Here is a 16,974-nt window from a genome sequence, read left to right as displayed (position 1 = left end):
CAAAAATCAAATTATACAGAGTAATGTTTTTGAAGCATTTAGAAGAACTTGTATGCCATTCAGCCTATAAGGCATTTTTAGTTTAAGCAGAGCATTGAGTATGAAGGGGGTGTGACAGCTCCTTTTTTTTTTTTTTGTGACCCATTTCTATCCAGATAAGGCCAAGCACTTGGGTTTTTTCCCCCCACTTTTTATTTGATATGTGAGTTATGTTGCCAAACTTCAATTACCCAGAAACCTGTTGACAAAATGGGAATATATGAGGGAAAGCACAAGCACACACCACCCAGAAATGTTTTTATTCTATGAATTAACTGGTCGTCATAAGTGTGGTTCCTTACTACGTTGTAATTTTGTACTGCACATAAAAAACTGAAAGCATGTGAAGTGTAGCATTTTGTAAACTGTAACTAATTTCAGTCACATCTGTGTCTAATTGTTGTCTGCATTCGCATTCTTGAGAGTAGATTTATTTTTCCTGGACCACTCTGTGGATTCAGCTGACCAGCCTAAGTGAGGATTAGTTGTTTTAAAGTTATTTTGATTAAAGAGTCATTTTTAAATTTGGTAACGTGCAACACATGGTTTAAATAATCCTTGAGACACAAAGGAATATATCTAAAGTATGTCTAATGAAAATGAAAATTGTGGATATGAACTTTCACAAATCATGGAGTGTTGGAGGACATTTAAGATATATATTTAATTCACTGTGAATGAGCTGGTTATTTTTTTTGCCCTGTCCCACAAATACATTAATGAGATCTTTCTTGCTATGCACATACATGGACATGTATATATGTATATGATGTATATATTTTCAAATGTACAGAAGTTGCTATTTTTGTAAATATTTGGTACTTAAAATAGTGAGGATTACATTTTTTAAAATTTGAATCAAGTATTAATAATTGTGTAGTGCATGTTGGAAAATATCGGTTTGTTAAAGCGTCCATTTGGAAAAGGAAGTTTTTTCTATTATAAAAGATGGGTTTTAAAAGATCCTGTGCAAGAGGGAGTGAAGATAGCTCTGTAGGCAAACTTAGTTCTCACCTATAATTTTTTCCAGGTGTTTAGAAGTAACAGCAGAAGCATATCCTAAGGCACTCTGCAGCAGTTTCTGGGGTAAAGAACTAAGGGGGGAAAAAAATTCCTTCAACCAAAATGCAGAGTTTTGACTCTATCTGCAGGTCTAGTTTGATTTGGCATGCAGCAATGTATTGAAAAGCGTGTTATGCAGTACTTTAAGTGCCCAGTTATAAAAAGATTGATGTTCTTCAGCATGCATTATTGCATGCTTCTTGACATCATTCGTAATGTTCTTCCTTGCCTGACTGCCCCTAGCAGTTGTTTACTCTTGCTAGTAGTAATTCCGTCTGTGATTAAAAATAACAAAAAACCCACCCTACAGACACATAAGTAGGATTTGCTCGGATGATTTTTATGGCACTTAAAATGCCTCATCTCCCTTGTCTTTGCTCTGTGATCATTTAAGAGATGTCAGTTCAGGTTGAATGGAAACGCACAAGAAAGCTCCTCGCTGCAGACATTGGGAGGATATATACCTTGCCCAGGGAAGCTTTCGTGTGCTTTTAAGCTAACAGTGTCTAGGCGTGTATTTCCACCTGAATTTTATCACCTGCTGACAATTGTTACTGCCTAAAGTTTGTTAGTAAAGCAACAGCGTTTTTCTGATGGAATATGAAAACTATTACTCACCTGAGTTATAAAAGGAATGATTTGATTAAACTAAAAAATTATTGGTGGGCTTTCCAGTGGAAAAAGATTCCTTTTCTTCATGAGCGACCTCAGACGTAAATTCTACAGCTTCCTCCCATTTATTTAGCCAGAAGTATGCTTTTAAGTAATTTTACCAGAAATCTCATTAGCAACTGAAATTTTTAGGACTAAGACTATGCAATAACATGTGGAGTTTTTATTTTAGTTTGAACTGATGGGGTCAAACTAAAATAAAAAGATGGGCTTCTTTTAGAGGTGATTCTGTCAGGCTGCGTGCTATATAGTGGAGGTCTTTACCATAGGTAGACTTGCCCGTTGTTATTCTCTACCCCTCCTCCCCCAAAAACACCATCAGCATCTCCAGCTCGCCTTTGGGGTGAGCTTGACTGGCGGGTTCCCTGTGGCACAGAGGAAGGATGGCGAGGAGCAAAGGAAGAAGAAAACCAGTGCGATGAGGGCAAGAATCGGTCAGGACGGAAGGAGGAAGGAGGGATGAGAGGAGCGGAGGATGCTGCGGGGCTCGGGGCAGGAGCAGCTGGTGCTGCCCTTGGCGGGGTTACCTTTGCGGGGTGCGGGCCGAGCCGAGCCGTGCCGAGCCGAGCCGAGCCGGGGGAGGAGGGCTGAGCCCCCGTGCAGCTGTCACGGGCCCCTGATGAATCACTATCCCGTCACTTGGCTGCCGTCCCCTGGCGCGGGGAGGAGGGAGAGCGACCTGCCGGGGAAACAACAGTCGAGCCTTCAATTTAAAGACAATATGCCTTTCAGGGGCACCGCACCCTCCTCCTCTCCCTTTGGATTTAAACGACAGAATTGTCATCCATAGTGATATCCTTTCTTTAAATTAAGGTCTCGTAGTAAAGTGGAGTAAGAGAAGCTTCTGTTTGTTTCCCTGGTTTACAGGTGCAGAAGTCCCAAACCAGTTCAGATGTTGCTGTTTCCTCAAGCTGCAGGTAAGGATTTGATTGAAAATTGCTAATTTTTTTACAAGCCTTCTATTGTTGGTTATTTTTTTAAACTTCAAGTGATAATGAAAGTATTTATTCTTGTTTCTCACATTAAGCAGATGAGTAATTGTTGGAGCGTAGGTTTTACGTGTGTGCAACCAAGTCTGTAAACCATGAGCACATAACTTTTCCACTAAATTGTTTGAGTTTATATTTGATGCAGGCATTTTGAACTCATAGCAGTATCATCTTCTTCTTTTTGTGTAGATTGTTTTAGGTAAAGAAATATTAAATGAAGAATCTATGTTTAGAATCTGTGATAAAACTTCAGTTAAAATACAAAAGCTTCGTACCTGAAATGACACTTAGAATATTTGTACAATTACTGCAGGAGTAATTTTATATATAATTTTAATAGTCTTTAAAAGAGCCTAAGCATTACTTTTAAACTGAAAAATTACTAGCTCAAATGCCTTGGAGGCACAGTAATCTATGAAGTTTCTACTGGGAGCAATTACTTTGAATGAGTACGTCAAATAACAATATCAGAAGTTTTAGGTATAAAGGCACAGAAGGGTAGGGAACTTCAGTGATAAGTCCCACCACCAATCAAGGGACACGTCATGTTGGTGATGACTGTTGTCCTGTTAATGTAGGGCCATTGAAAGCACAAATATGAAATATTTAGCTGCTTTAATGCTGTTTAAACGTTTAATTTTTGCTTTAGCTGGGAATTTTTCTTTCCTCATTTTGAGTGAGCGACAGCTGCTGAGGTGCAGCAGAGTGCTCAGGCACACCAGCGCCTGCATGGACTCACTGCATGTCGGGCAGATCCCTTCCCAGTTGGGCACGCTTTATGTAATCCACAAAGCAAACAAGTGAGCAGACATAATAATGTTTTAATGCTGCATTTGTTTCAAAGGAAACAGAGGAACAATTAAGTAGTTTGCCAGAGTAAACACATACATCAGGAATATCTCATTCCCTGTCAGTAGATGATAGGTTTCCACAATTGCTTCAAGTGTTTTATTTGTTTTGGAGGCCCATTATATTGCCACTGAGTGGTAAATCTTGAAAAAGCAGTGTTAATTTGTTTTCAAGAGAATATATGTCTTCATATGTTGGGGATTCCATCTTTGTACGTATTTTAAAAATACGAGAATGCATCAGTTTTTAAAGTGCAGTGCTTGGAATCTAGGTTTTATTTAGTTACAAGCTGCAAAAATAATTAAAGTAGCTTTCCACTCCCGTTTGGGGCTACAACATGAGTTAAGCACTGGAAAAGATCAAGTTGGGAAAAGTAGTTAATTTTTTACTAAGCGTTTCTGGGATGTTGATAAATAGCAGGCTGCATCTCATAAAGGCAGTTCCTCTGTAATTCATGTTGACTTATGTCACTAAAACAAGTTGCATCTTGTTTTCAGGTCTATGGAAATGCAGGATCTAGCCAGCCCACACAGACGACTAAGTGGTAGTAGTGAATCCCCCAGTGGTCCAAAACTTGATAACTCCCATATAAATAATAATTCCATGACACCCAATGGCACAGAAGGTGAGCCAGACTTTTTTTTTTTCAGTATTTCATAATTTGGTTTTTTTTCTCCTTTTTATCTTTGGTGTTCTCACAGTCAGCACGCTATATAATGTTTTTCTATTTTAGATGTTCTGTGTTTATTCATATGTTACATAAAGGCAATGTTCAATGTTTATTAGTAGTTACTATTATCAAGTTTCAGCAATAGCTTTCATTACAGGTTTATGTTTCTTTCATGGGGTTTGAGTGGACAGAGCAGGTAGTATGTGCAGAGCTTAAATTAAAAAAAAAAGTCAAAAAGTCAAAAAACTGAAAAGGAAATTTAATGATGAGAGAAAAGAAGTAGGTGTTTACAATTGCCATAGTACAAAATGTAATTTTTCAGTCTTTCTTGCTATTTTGGTATTTCTTTATGTCTCACTTTTTGTAAGCTCCTAAGGCTATGAGAATTTTGTCAAGTAGGCTAATAAAACTGAGTGGTGAAAGTTCCTCAGGCTAGCTTGCTGCTGTGATGGAGTGACCAAAATTCAAACAGGTGTAGTAATTCAATGGGGTAAACTGATACCTATTTCTCAAGAAGCAGTCAGGCAGTTGATAAGTTATGTTTGTTCTCAGTAGAATACTAACAGCAGAACAACCTAACAGCTTTGCCAGTAATATAATACAGCTATAATACATATCATAATACATATAATGAAACACAGAAGGGTTTATGCAACGAGCAGCAAAAAATGCTCTTTCCTGAAGCATTTCTATGGCAATAGTGGAAAGATCATATGGGACATTTAACTGGCTGTGTGAACAGAGACTTAATGCATTACTGGAAGACAGAGTCATGCAGATTCAGTATTGCTCTTCAGTATAACTGTATAGGTAAACTGCTACAACTGTTGTAGCAAAGATATGATTTTTTTTCCCCTAAGAACTGGGTTGTAGTAGTGCTGTCAAACTCTTTAGGATTATGGACATGCATTTTTCCAGGAAAGGCACATGTCAATCAAGCAGATGCTGTTCCCCCCCTCAATTCCCCATATATCTTTGTTATTCATTGTAATTGGAGTCCTTGGTAGTGGGGACAGTTTATGGGTTATCAGATTAACAGGGACTTGCGCCAGACTTGTGTATAATTTACTTTTTGCTATTGCTGTAAAAGTATTGCTTCAATCAAATATTAAGCCATAAAAAAACCCAAACCCTTTTTAAAGGATAAATAAAGTGCTTAGTGTGCTCATGGAGTTTAAGCAGGAAAATATTTTATGTCCATAAATTAATCTTCTTCCTTTAAAATATACAAGTATGTTATTATATTTTTTTATATCATATTACCAGGTATATACCACTTTTGGTACATGGTAAAATTGCCCTTTCAAATTAAAATTCCTTTAGCTCACAGAAGCCTTTGTTGTAAACTTCATGAGCTTTTATACCTTCTATATAACTTGAAGGTTCTTTTGTAGCAAAAAAAAAATAAAAATAGGGGGTGTTTCTTGAAACATTGAAAGATGTTCATCATCTGACGACTTTTTGTTCAACATGTAGTGCCGTGTGCATCCACTCTGAGAAATGCTTAATATTACTTTGTCAGGAAATGAGGTATATGTTGTATCTGTTAATGCACTGACTTCAGGTAGAAAATAATTTTGGAAATAATATCTCAACTTCTAGGTAGGTATCAGAGTTTATTGAAGGAAGTCAATTAAACCATGGTAACTTATTTGTCTGACACTACAACTTTTCAGTTTAAAAGAATTTGGAGTGAATTCTACCCAGAAAGCTCTAACTTGCAATAGATGTTTGCCTCCTGAGATGAAGCCAAACGGTTTTCTTTTGTTTGCCCTTTTCCCTCAGGTGACATGACCCTCCTCAGCACTGCAGACTGGCTGCTCAGCCCTAGCACACAGAGCCCTGCAGGTTTGGGTGCTGCAGGCGTGGGCACTCAGCATGCGATTTTGGATGTTGTTCCAAAAGTGTCCTGAGAGACAGCTTGTGCTTGGCCGTTCTGCTCTGAGCTCTCTAATTTGAAAATTCCTGTCTCTGATTGCTCTTAAGTGACAAAGAAGGAAAAGTTTTTCAAAGAAACTAGAATAATTTATTTCTGAATGAGATGTGTGCCAAGAGACAAAATTTGTAAGTGAAGCAGATCCCTAAGAATCTGAAGGTGGAATTTTTACTGCTTATCTGTTTTATCTTGAGAAAATGTTTTGTTAGGCTCCTTGAGCTGCTTAAAAGACTTAAGAAGGAGTGGAGTGAATGAAGCAAAAGTTTCCTATTTTTTTTTAATGAAGGTTGAAGTAAAATTATTTTTTCTGGGATTCTTGAAGCAGAATCCTGCTGAGCCAGAAGTGGCTGATTGTAAGGATGTGGTTATAAGGGCTCACTGAATAACTCTTTCTAGATACTGCAGTGTGGTTTGCTTGATTGTTGCACATGGAGTGGAGATGTGGGTTGCTGAATCTTCACATGTCAAATATAATATGTGAAATCAGCTTCTACCATGCACAGATTCTCACTAATGTGAAAGAGCCCTCGTTCCCTAGCATAAGAGATCTTCATGTGACTGAGAAGAAGGGCCTCTAGGTATTTGCATGTTATAAATATCTTGTAAAGATATGTTAAATTTGATTTGACTATGGGTGTGATTTTGACAGGGTTCCATACCCTGAAGCACAGGATATGTTCACTAGATGAGTGGAGGGGAAGAAGAAAGAAGAAGGGAAAAAAAAACCCTGTCCCAAAGTGAAATGGCTGCATTTCAAACAAATGTTCATTAATTCCTCTAAGGCACATTTCAGACTTGTCTTCTATTGATGTTTTTCTGGAAGAGGATGTGGTTGGAAGATAGCTCACTTTGTTAGCTAATATTTTTAGCTTCACACTTAGCTGTAAGTTTTCAAAGCACTGAATGAGGATTTAGTTGTGTGATTAAGTCTGAATTTAATCTCTACATGCAGCTTATATATAACTCTTTGTGTGCCTAAATTCACTTTGAGAGAGCAAAATTCTTCTCTTGGCCAGGCAGCATGGTCTTCAGTGACGGGGAAGTAACAATGAAATTATAGATCTTGACCAGACAGAAGTTTCCCAGGATCAAATGCAGAGGACTAAAATGTCTGGCTAAAGGCACTGGGAAAAATCAGGCCTAGTATGCCAAGGTGATGCTGACTATATAAATACTACAGTATTTGAGATTTTCCTGTTCTCTTTAAGTATATTTCCACAACATACCCTCTATTGTAGAAAAGAGCAAGTACTGGACGCCATCAAAATTATGGCCTTGTATAACGTGCCTAAGAAAATCTCTTAAAACAAATTACTGGAGTAGGGATCAAAATCTTCATAGTTTTGCTTTATCTCTAATCTTCCTTTGCCAGTGAATTGCCATGGTGGGTTGATACTGAAGGAGTTAAAGGAACAATAACAACAGAAGCTCATAAAATTGCCATTCATTAAGTTTTATCAGACAGCTGGTGGCTATTCCAACACAGTGCCCACTTTGGTGGATACCCTTTAGAGGGGAAAGGCCGTGAGTAATCAGTAAACTTGAAAGGAGTAGGAAATCTGTTTTCCATGGCAGACAACTGCATCCAGTTTCTGCCTACGATGATCTTTACTTTTATCTTAAGAATGTAAATCAAATCTGATGGATGGCATAGAGTGAGAAACAGAAGCCTGTGGCCCATCATGATGATGTTTTACGCAACTGAAATGGAAAAGAATAGATGAGGATTGAGAGAAGGAGCTGTTATTTTCTGAGCAACTTCTCTTCACTCATTTAAGCACTACAGACCTGCTACTGCCCTTTTATTTGAGCGTTCAAGAAGGAAGGAGGGAAGGCATTGTCATATCAAGTGGGAAGGGAAAATGGATAACAAATTGAAGATCAGATTTTCAAAGATACATAGGAAGGGAGGCTTCAAAGGGAGTTGGACATCAAAAATCCTTTGGAAAAAAAATGATTCTCACTCTTTAAGTACCTGCTGCAACATGAGAATGAGATCTGACACAAAGGCAGTCATAGCTCTGCACTACGAGACTATCTGATTTGTGGCCATTAAAAAGGTTGTTTTAAGTCTGGTGAACATAAATCCATCTTCAGAGTTTCAAAAGGCAGCACTGTGTGGCATGTTTGCTGTCAAGTTGCAGTATTACAGAATGGAGAAAAAATTGTTTTCAGTATTTCCTAAAGTAATGGGGGAGTAAGATGTTAAAATCTATAGAGAGGGTAGAGCTGATTGCTGTTATGGCATGCGATGTAGATTTCTCTAAGTAAATTATATTTCTGTAAATTATATTTCTTGAGATTCTAGAAATACCTTGTAGCACTCAAAATAGTCTTTCAGTATTACAATTAAGCAATTCACATTGGCAGTGAATTATTTTTAATTTATTCTTTTTACTTAAAATTTTTGGCTTTTTGTATGCTTTGGGATGCAAAGTTATGGTAGGTGATGGTAATCAGACAAAATAATGCTTCTTTTGGTGATTCTGGTTGAATTCCAGTACCTTTTAATTACTCATTTCTGAGGTCCTGCTAATTATGTATGCTGAAATTTCTATACTTGTGTTTGCACTAAGGAGCTTGATGGTATGAAACTTGTAATTGATACCTCTGTATTTAGGCATCCTGAAATAATAGCATACTAAAGGTAGATGTAATATTTGCCTTTTAGTAGGGTATTAGCATCAAGAGCTCTGGATCCTAAATTCTTCACTCATCCCAGAAGAGTGCAAGAGGACCATTGTTTGGCCAGAGGCAAAAACTGCAGGGGTCTTTGGCTCCCAAATGCAAGCTGGGGGTCTGTAGAGGCTAGTAAGAGCCTTCCACGTGATGTCACTTCTGGAGGATAAAAATCAGATACAGCTGATTTATGTGAAGGCAAGGGGCTGACTTGATCTATCTTTTCTTCCCTGCTCTTCACCTTTTTTCCTTGCTGTATTACACTGGCTTCCTTCCAGACTCTGTCTTATCTTTTATTCTTCTGCTTCACCAAGAGTCTTTCTGTCCTGAGCACACGTAGCATAATGCTCTATTATTCCTCTTTCATAGGCACTTGGCCAGTGAAATGACTTGTCCACTTCTCTGCTGACTCGAGCAACTCCTGTTGCAAGGTCTTGGGGAGGAGACTGGCTAATAAATATTTATTTACTTAGTGTCTTTTCTATATGTATGTGCATCCATTTTTGGAAGAGTCCCTATTTCAGTTTCCTCCGTAAGTTTTTCCTGAAAGAAAGGACCTCATTTAAGTGATAAGTTAATAGCAATACTGGTCCCACAGGCATTTGAGGTAAACAAAATACTCCAAATGACAAATTACTTTTTGAAAAAAAGGAAAATCTTAGAAGCATTATTATTTTTATATAATTTATTTTTGAAAGCTTCTCAGATAGATGTTCACAACACATGCTGTTTCAGACAGTGGATGAAGTGTGGTAGTGTGAGAGCATCCTCTGAGTGTGCCCAAGGGCCCCAGAGTGGTTGTGCACGGACTGTGGAGTTTCAAGGGTCTGTGAGGATATCCACTTCTTTTCTCAAAACCAGCCACAACACATCATCCTAGGAGTGGTGTCTTTCCAGTGGGAGCAGCCTGTTATGCATGTGTGTGTACAGTTGTGTGATTCCAAACAAAAATGTTACATGAAGTGTCATTTGTCATATGCCTGGCCAGTAATACATGAGATGAGAAGGAAATTCAGCCCCAGCTGTCACTGTGCACCTGCAGAAGGAACAGAAGTAGAACATCTTAGTCTAAGATCACACCTTAATAGGGTAGTATTTGAAGAGCCTTAGCAACTTCAGACTTGTGGCTTGATGATGTAGCATTTGCACTTTATAATCTTCTGATGGATTTTGCTTGTCCCAAGTAGATAAAAAAGCATGAAAGTTGGTTACACTTGAGGGTTGGCCATGTCATTTCACCCCTGGTCAGTGAGTGAAGTACCTGTGTCACCAGGTTTGGTGAAACAAGCTAGGGAATTTGCTGCTGCTGGTGCTGGCTGGTGGGGAACAGAAGCTAGAACTATCTCTCTTTGTCCAGGGGAATTTGGCTTTAAGTCTGTCAGTCCTGGATTTCAGACACTGGCCAAATGTAGAGCATATTATTTCCCATTTATGAAAAGTCCCACCTGCTTTGTCATTGTGCTTCTATCTTCATGAGATAGTCTTGTGTCTTGTAATGGCAGAGCAGGCTTGACTTCTCCATGCTGCTCTCTTGTTCCCATGAAAACCTCCATGTTCCCAGAAGGTAGTGAAGACCACCTTCTTTGCCCTTAATGACTGGGCCTGTGATGTTTTGTGGTCATTTTGTCTGGCTTTGGTTAAAGAATATGAATACTGTTTGGGAGCACTGCAAAATGTTAAACATGTGCAGATTCCCAGCTGAAAAGAGGAAAATTTTAAAAAATAGGAAAGAGAATAGTCCATGACACTTTTAAAAGTATTGGTTTTGGATATATGCTGCCTCCATTTGCAGGGGAGAGATAAAAACATTTTGTATAATTGGACATGTGAGTGTGAAGGGATAAGAACCTTGGTTTGACTCAGATACTCTCATCTCCTAGCTGCAGTGAATTTTAACCCCTGACTGTACTTTCAGATAAAAATCCAAGCAGAATCTTGCTTAGCAGCTGCAAACACTGTCCAGCTTTGTCTCTATCCAGATGTTTTTGAATTTTGTGATTTTGTTTCTGATTTTGCACTGTAGCAGTGACACCATTTCTTTTTAAATTTAAGGTTTTTACTGCTAGATGAGGAGGTACGAGGATGTTAAAGCTCTTTCACCTTAAATGCACAAGAGGAAGATGAGAATCTTGGGGGTGTATGTGGTAAAACCACAGCCCAAATATTGGGGAAGTTTTGAAGCCTCTGACATCAGAGGAGGGGAAAGCAGGGAACAGTCTGGGCTTGAACTAGAATGTGCTGCTTTGAGCAGGGACTTTTTTGAAAACCATACAAAAATTTAGGCTGGAAATTACCTTCTGGTAGTTTCCAGACAATAAGATTCAGGAAGAGTTCTCTTCTTTGAGGAGCAGTAACAAGTAAGTTTATCAGGCTTCATGGTCAGGAGCTGATGATTTGATAATCTGTGATAGACAGAGACAATAATATCCTGGATAGGAATTAGTATAATTGAGTAACCTGTAACCTTTGTATAATTGCAAGATTCTTCACTACAAACAAAGGGCTGTTTGAATAAAGTAATGGAAAATATAATCAGCTTAGAGGTTCCAGGTAGAATTCTTGTCTTGTTGTTAGTAAAAATTATCTTTATGCTTCTAGGTGAACTTTGGGCTTCTGCAGTGAGTACAGAAACAGGATGATGTCAAGCAAAAAAGTGTATGAATAGCAATTGATTATGCATAAAGTACTTAATCAAGATTTACATGGTGTTTAGTTACTACTATTATTTGAAGATGCCAGCCAAAATAGGGCAAGAGGTTGTGTTTTTTTATATATGTCTATAAACTAACTACCACACTTTGTTGAGTCTCTTGTAGCCCATGAAAGAGCTGTCAGCCAAGAGTAATTTAATTTTGCCCAGTTTTATGTAAAATACAAAGAATATAACATCATAGTGTTAATTCAATCTTAAAACTGTAAAATTAGAACCTATTTAATGTCAGGCAATGTTTGCAATATTTCTATTCTGATTTAATGTATATGGTATAGCTGTGAACAAAAATTAGTTCAGTAGAGCAAGACTTATATGTATTTAATGTAATAAAAGCAATTTTTAAAAGATATTTTAAAAACTTACTTTTTGCATGCTTGAAGGTGCAAATCTTTATGAGGTATTCCTACAACTTCTGTGCTAAGAGTAGCCAAATATTAGGTCTCAAAATCCATATTTAAAACAGCCAGCATCTCATTCTCATAACAGTCTTTACTGATATATATACCAGGGACTGCATGATAAGCTGTGAACTCAGAAAGTTGTTACTTGGCCAATGAACCACATGAACTTGTGCGTTCTGGTCTGGAGTTCTCTCTCTCAATAGAGTTCAGAAACTGCCATGTCAGTCATTTTTTGACCACCTTTTGCTATACAACTGACAAAACAGGGCACATTGCACTTGCAGTCCCTGAGTTCTTTTAGAAAAAAAACCTTAACAATCTATATAACATTAGATCAGCGGTTGTGGCATCTCTGAATTTTTTTTTCTTTTTTTCTTCAAGCTAGCATTTGTGCTATTATCTGCTACTCCTATTTTTTCTACTGTTCCATGCATTTTCTTACACGGTTTCTTTTTAAGTACTTTTAGAATCTCACAAATTACTAGAAGCAAAAGTAAGGGGGAAAAATCTCTTTGTTGACATAATTACTTAAGCTCCTCCATATATAAAGCAAATCAAAATCACTGGTTGTAAATAAACACACTTTTTGCAGCAGGTTAAGAAGACATTAGTCTGCTTCTTGGACTTCTTATTGATAATCTCATACATGAGTGATTTGGATGGCACTAAAACTTAGTAGTACATTGCTAAATCAGGGTCTGTCTCTAGAATTCAAGTCTGATGATTCTGCATCTCTGTAAAGGTCAGTTTTGATAAAGGAACAGCAGGAAGGGGAACTTTTCTTGTGTCACTTTTCACAGTTTTTACCACAAGTGAGCATGGTGTTGGCTGGTCCTGGCAAGCTTGCCATGTGTGTTGTCTAGATGTGGCAATATTCCCACTCATGTCCCAGTGTCATCTTGTGAAAGCTTAGGACACGTTGCAGAAATGTTAATTGCCATGGAAAATGTGAAGAGCTGAACTCCAGAGCACCCGTAAGCAGCATGTGGCAGGGCCAGATCTGTGCCCAGCCAAAGCCTGGCTTCCTTGGACAGCTCCATATGTCTCTCATCATAGACATGGATGATTCATGTGCTGCTGGGATAGACTGTGAGCCTTGTATTCTTAGGCAATCCCTTGGCAGTTCTCTTTCCCTGTGATTCTGGGGGGAAAGATGCTCCATGGCAGTTGAGTTTTGTCTTGGACAAAGAGACCTTCATTTGCAGTAAGAGTACATGTAAATATTTCCAACAGGTAAACCCATGGCTATTCTTCTCAATTTATTTGTATAGGAAGATTTCATCCTCTTAAAAGTGCTTAGGCTGATAGAAGGAATTATGCAGCAATTTTCAGGCATTTTAGAGTGCTTGGAGAATAGAGAGTTTTTCAGTACCTATTCATCTTTATTAAATTCCCAGCTATCTTTGCCACAAAGGTTCATTAAGGTTGTGATTGTTTCTAAAGACAGCATTCTAGGGCATATTTATTATCACCCAAGTAATGGGTATCCTGATGCAGGTATCCAGGATAGTGGGAACATCCTTTCTTATATCCTGGGATTTTTATATATTCAGGAGATAAAACAGCTGAGAGAGAAGACAAAGTTTTTATGAAAAATTGGTGAGCACCTTAGTCAGCAACTAGAATTCCTTCCCATGAAGATGGCAGTGCATTGTATTTAATATTTTTTCCATATCTTTAAAATAATATGTGTAGTAAACAGCATTCAGTTTTAAAATATGTTGCACAGAAGTATTGCCCATTACTTATAGAAACAGAAATTAGATTTTGATTATGTTTGTTGGAAAACAGTATCTTGAACAAGTATCCAAATAGGTGCTCAAAGGTTCATCCAAGCTATTCTTGAACATTTCAAGTGATGGGGCAGCCACAGCTCCTCTGGGCAACCTGTTCCTGTACCTCACTGCCCTTAGAGTAAAGAATTTCTTTCTGGTATCTAGTATAAACCTACTATCTTTCCCTTTGAATCCATTCTCCCTTTTCCTGACACTACATGTTCTTGTAAAAGGTCCTTCTCCATTCTTTTTGTGGACTCCCTTCATGTACTGGAAAGCCACAATTTGATCACCCCAAAACCTTTTCTAGGCTCAACAGTCCCAAATGTCCTAGCCTTTCCTTGCAGGGGAGGTGCTCCACCCTCCCAGTCATCTTGGTGTCCTTCCTCTGGACTTGTTCCAACAGGTCCATGTCCTTCCTGTGCTGGATGCAGCTCTCCCAGTAGTGTCTCAGGGAGCAGAGCAGGGGGCAGAATCCCCTCCCTTGCCCTGCTGGCCACGCTGCTTTTGATGCAGCCCAGGATGCAGCTGGGCTTTCTGGGCTGGAAATGGACATTTCCAGCTCTCACCTAACTTCCCATCCTCCAGAAATCCCAAGTCCTTTTCAGAAGGGCTGCTTTTTATTTAGAAAAACTGACACTATACTTCTCTATACTGTGTGAAGCAGTTCAGCTGTAGCCCTCGGACTACTAATTTGGAGTGATCCAAAAAACGAAGAATATGGAATGTTGTTTCTGCAATGGATAAGAGTTTGGAGAAAGCACATATTGAAAATTTCCACCTCGGTACTCCAGGTTAGGTGGATCTGTCTTATCTTCCTCTGTTTTCCCCCACCACAGATGCCAGCTATAGAGGAAAGCATCTTTCATTGTTATTCCCAAAGTACAATTGCATTATGGAAATTAGGCTCAGAAGACTTGCAAATTCTGGGGAAACTTGTAGTAGTCTATGAGAGAAGTATGAATCTGGCTGTAAAATGTAGCTGTGATAAACTTTTAAGAAAAGGCAGAAGATAATGTAGATCCTATAATTTTTTTATATCTAGGTTGACAACTGTAGAACATGTTGTAAAAGTGTTTCTTAGATACACACTCTGCAATAAATACCTCATTGTATCTCTGTTTTAGACTTTCATTATTTAGTCGTTAAATGGATGGTGAATAACTTACATTCTGTGTTTTTAAGAAATACCTTTGTAATAGAGTTATGCTTCAAATCATGAGTGCACTTTTGGAGTGAACCTCATGGCTGCTTTTTCTTACCACAGTAATTCCCCTTAGGGAGTCTCTTGGACTTCACTTGTTTCAAAAAAGCTGCTTTGCAGAAGTGCAGATAATGTTCCCAAGCTGTATAACTGCTCTCAAAAATGCCCAGCCTCTGGACACTGGGCCCTCTGCCCCAACCATTTCACATCATGAAACTTTCCTAAATGGACTGCATTGCTTGTTAATGCAGACACAGCAGAGTTTTGTGTGCAGCTAAGCATTGACCTCCAAAGTTAGCAGGCAGAAATCCTGCATGAGAGTCAAAAGAAAATACTGGACGATTAGTAAAATCTGGAGAGATTTGTTACAAATCCCATGGAGGAGGCTTGGTGAAGGAAATCAAACATGCAGAAATAAGAATGTGGACTGGCAATGAAAGGAAAGGTCTTCTGTGAAAAGAGGGACATCGCTCTGCCTCACCCTTTTCAAAGTTGGTACCAAAGGTTTCTGCTAGGGATGGTTGTAATTCCTGAACACAGATGTATATTCTAACTGTATAGGGAGTAGTTATTGGTGCCTATTTTGCATCCATGCCAAGTCAGCCCCATCCTTGCTCTTTGGATCAGGATACTGTCCTGATCTTAGCATTACAGACTTTGCATTGGACCGACAGAAAAGTAAATTGCTAATTTACTTGAGGTTTTACTTAAAGTCATTAATTGATTATTGATTATGAATCAGCATGAGCCAGGCAATAATCACGTGGTCTATTTCTTTTTAACTCTCAGACAGCTGTGTCATGTTGTGGGTGCAGAGGGATAAAATGTAAAAGCATTCTTTGAAGTATTTGGTGAGGACTGTGTCCTCTTTTTGTATTCAGGGTTGTTGAGAATAAAGTTGGTTTTCATTTTGAGAGGAAAAATCCACCACAAGAAAAGTGTTTTACTTCATCACAAATCCTTTATTTTCTTCTGAAAAAATATTTAATTGGAAGCAAGATTTGAACAGCCCTCAGCGAAAACTATTTAAAATTGATTTCCTCTTTTGTCTTATTCAATTTGCTGTCTTTCAAGCCTGTAAATGCTGTGTGACCTGATCTAAATGTGGATCCTTATTGTTGGGTCTGTAGGATTAAGAGGAATCAGGACAGGTGCAGAGAGTTGCATGGGGACTTCTGGTTTGTTACAGTGGCTTTTATTCCTTGGGGACAGGAATAACCCTCTTGATCATCTTATATTTATGTGTAAATAAATCATAGCTGCCAGTATTTTGCACTGTTTGTATACACAAATACATAAAATGCAAAATATTGATAGCCATGATTTAGAACTTTTTTGGCAGATTTTTGCTTTATTGAGTTTGTGTTTGTGGTGAGTGTGTGTGCATGCACCTGCAAGAATATTAGGAGCATATAGAATATCTTCTGTTTATATTTCTGTAGTTAAAACAGAACCAATGAACAGCAGTGAGATTGCTACTACTACTACCACAGACGGGTCTTTAGACAATTTCTCAGGATCAGGTAAGGAATAAACACAAGTTTTAAGCTCAGCAATTTTTTCATTTATTATTTTCTTATCCCATGTGATCTAAACCTGCACACCTCTCTTAAAAAGCTTTTTGTACTTTCCATCTTTTACGATTTCTGTACATTTTAGTCTAAGTCAACAGGAGTTTTCCCCAAGTGAGGAGCATCACAGTATCAGGCTTATTGATATCAGGCTTATTGTCTTTGGTGAGAGTCTCACCTAGGGAGTTTTCTGGCCCAGAGTAGTTTTTTTTGTTTTCTGTGAGTAAACATACATGCCTCTGTGATTATTATTCTAATTGAGAAGAGGTCTTCCTCATTTATTGTAATTTATTATTATCAAAGTATTTATTCTTTTGTCAGGCTTCTTTTCTTAGAGGAAGGCAAATATGCATCTTAGCTCCTGGCATACAAGATACAAACACTGTGAGAAGAATCTAAGATGTTTGCTCAGTT

General features: G+C 38.2%; 1 protein-coding gene across 1 annotated transcript in view; it reads left to right on the top strand.

The window, feature by feature from the left end:
- The window catches only part of EYA1 (EYA transcriptional coactivator and phosphatase 1), a 145,846-nt gene that overhangs the window by 59,653 nt on the left and 69,219 nt on the right, over positions 1–16,974 (top strand). Inside the window, exons 2-5 of the mRNA XM_058023583.1 lie at positions 2,641–2,690; positions 4,109–4,236; positions 6,067–6,129; positions 16,432–16,512. Coding sequence (XP_057879566.1) covers positions 4,113–4,236; positions 6,067–6,129; positions 16,432–16,512 — 268 coding nt within the window. The 5' untranslated portion in view covers positions 2,641–2,690; positions 4,109–4,112. The remainder of the gene's footprint in view (positions 1–2,640; positions 2,691–4,108; positions 4,237–6,066; positions 6,130–16,431; positions 16,513–16,974) is intronic.

Source organism: Melospiza georgiana, chromosome 1, assembly GCF_028018845.1.
Source record: "Melospiza georgiana isolate bMelGeo1 chromosome 1, bMelGeo1.pri, whole genome shotgun sequence".
NCBI lineage: Eukaryota > Metazoa > Chordata > Aves > Passeriformes > Passerellidae > Melospiza > Melospiza georgiana.
The sequence above is the reverse complement of the archived record's forward strand: the minus strand, read 5'-3'. Positions and strand labels throughout refer to the sequence as shown.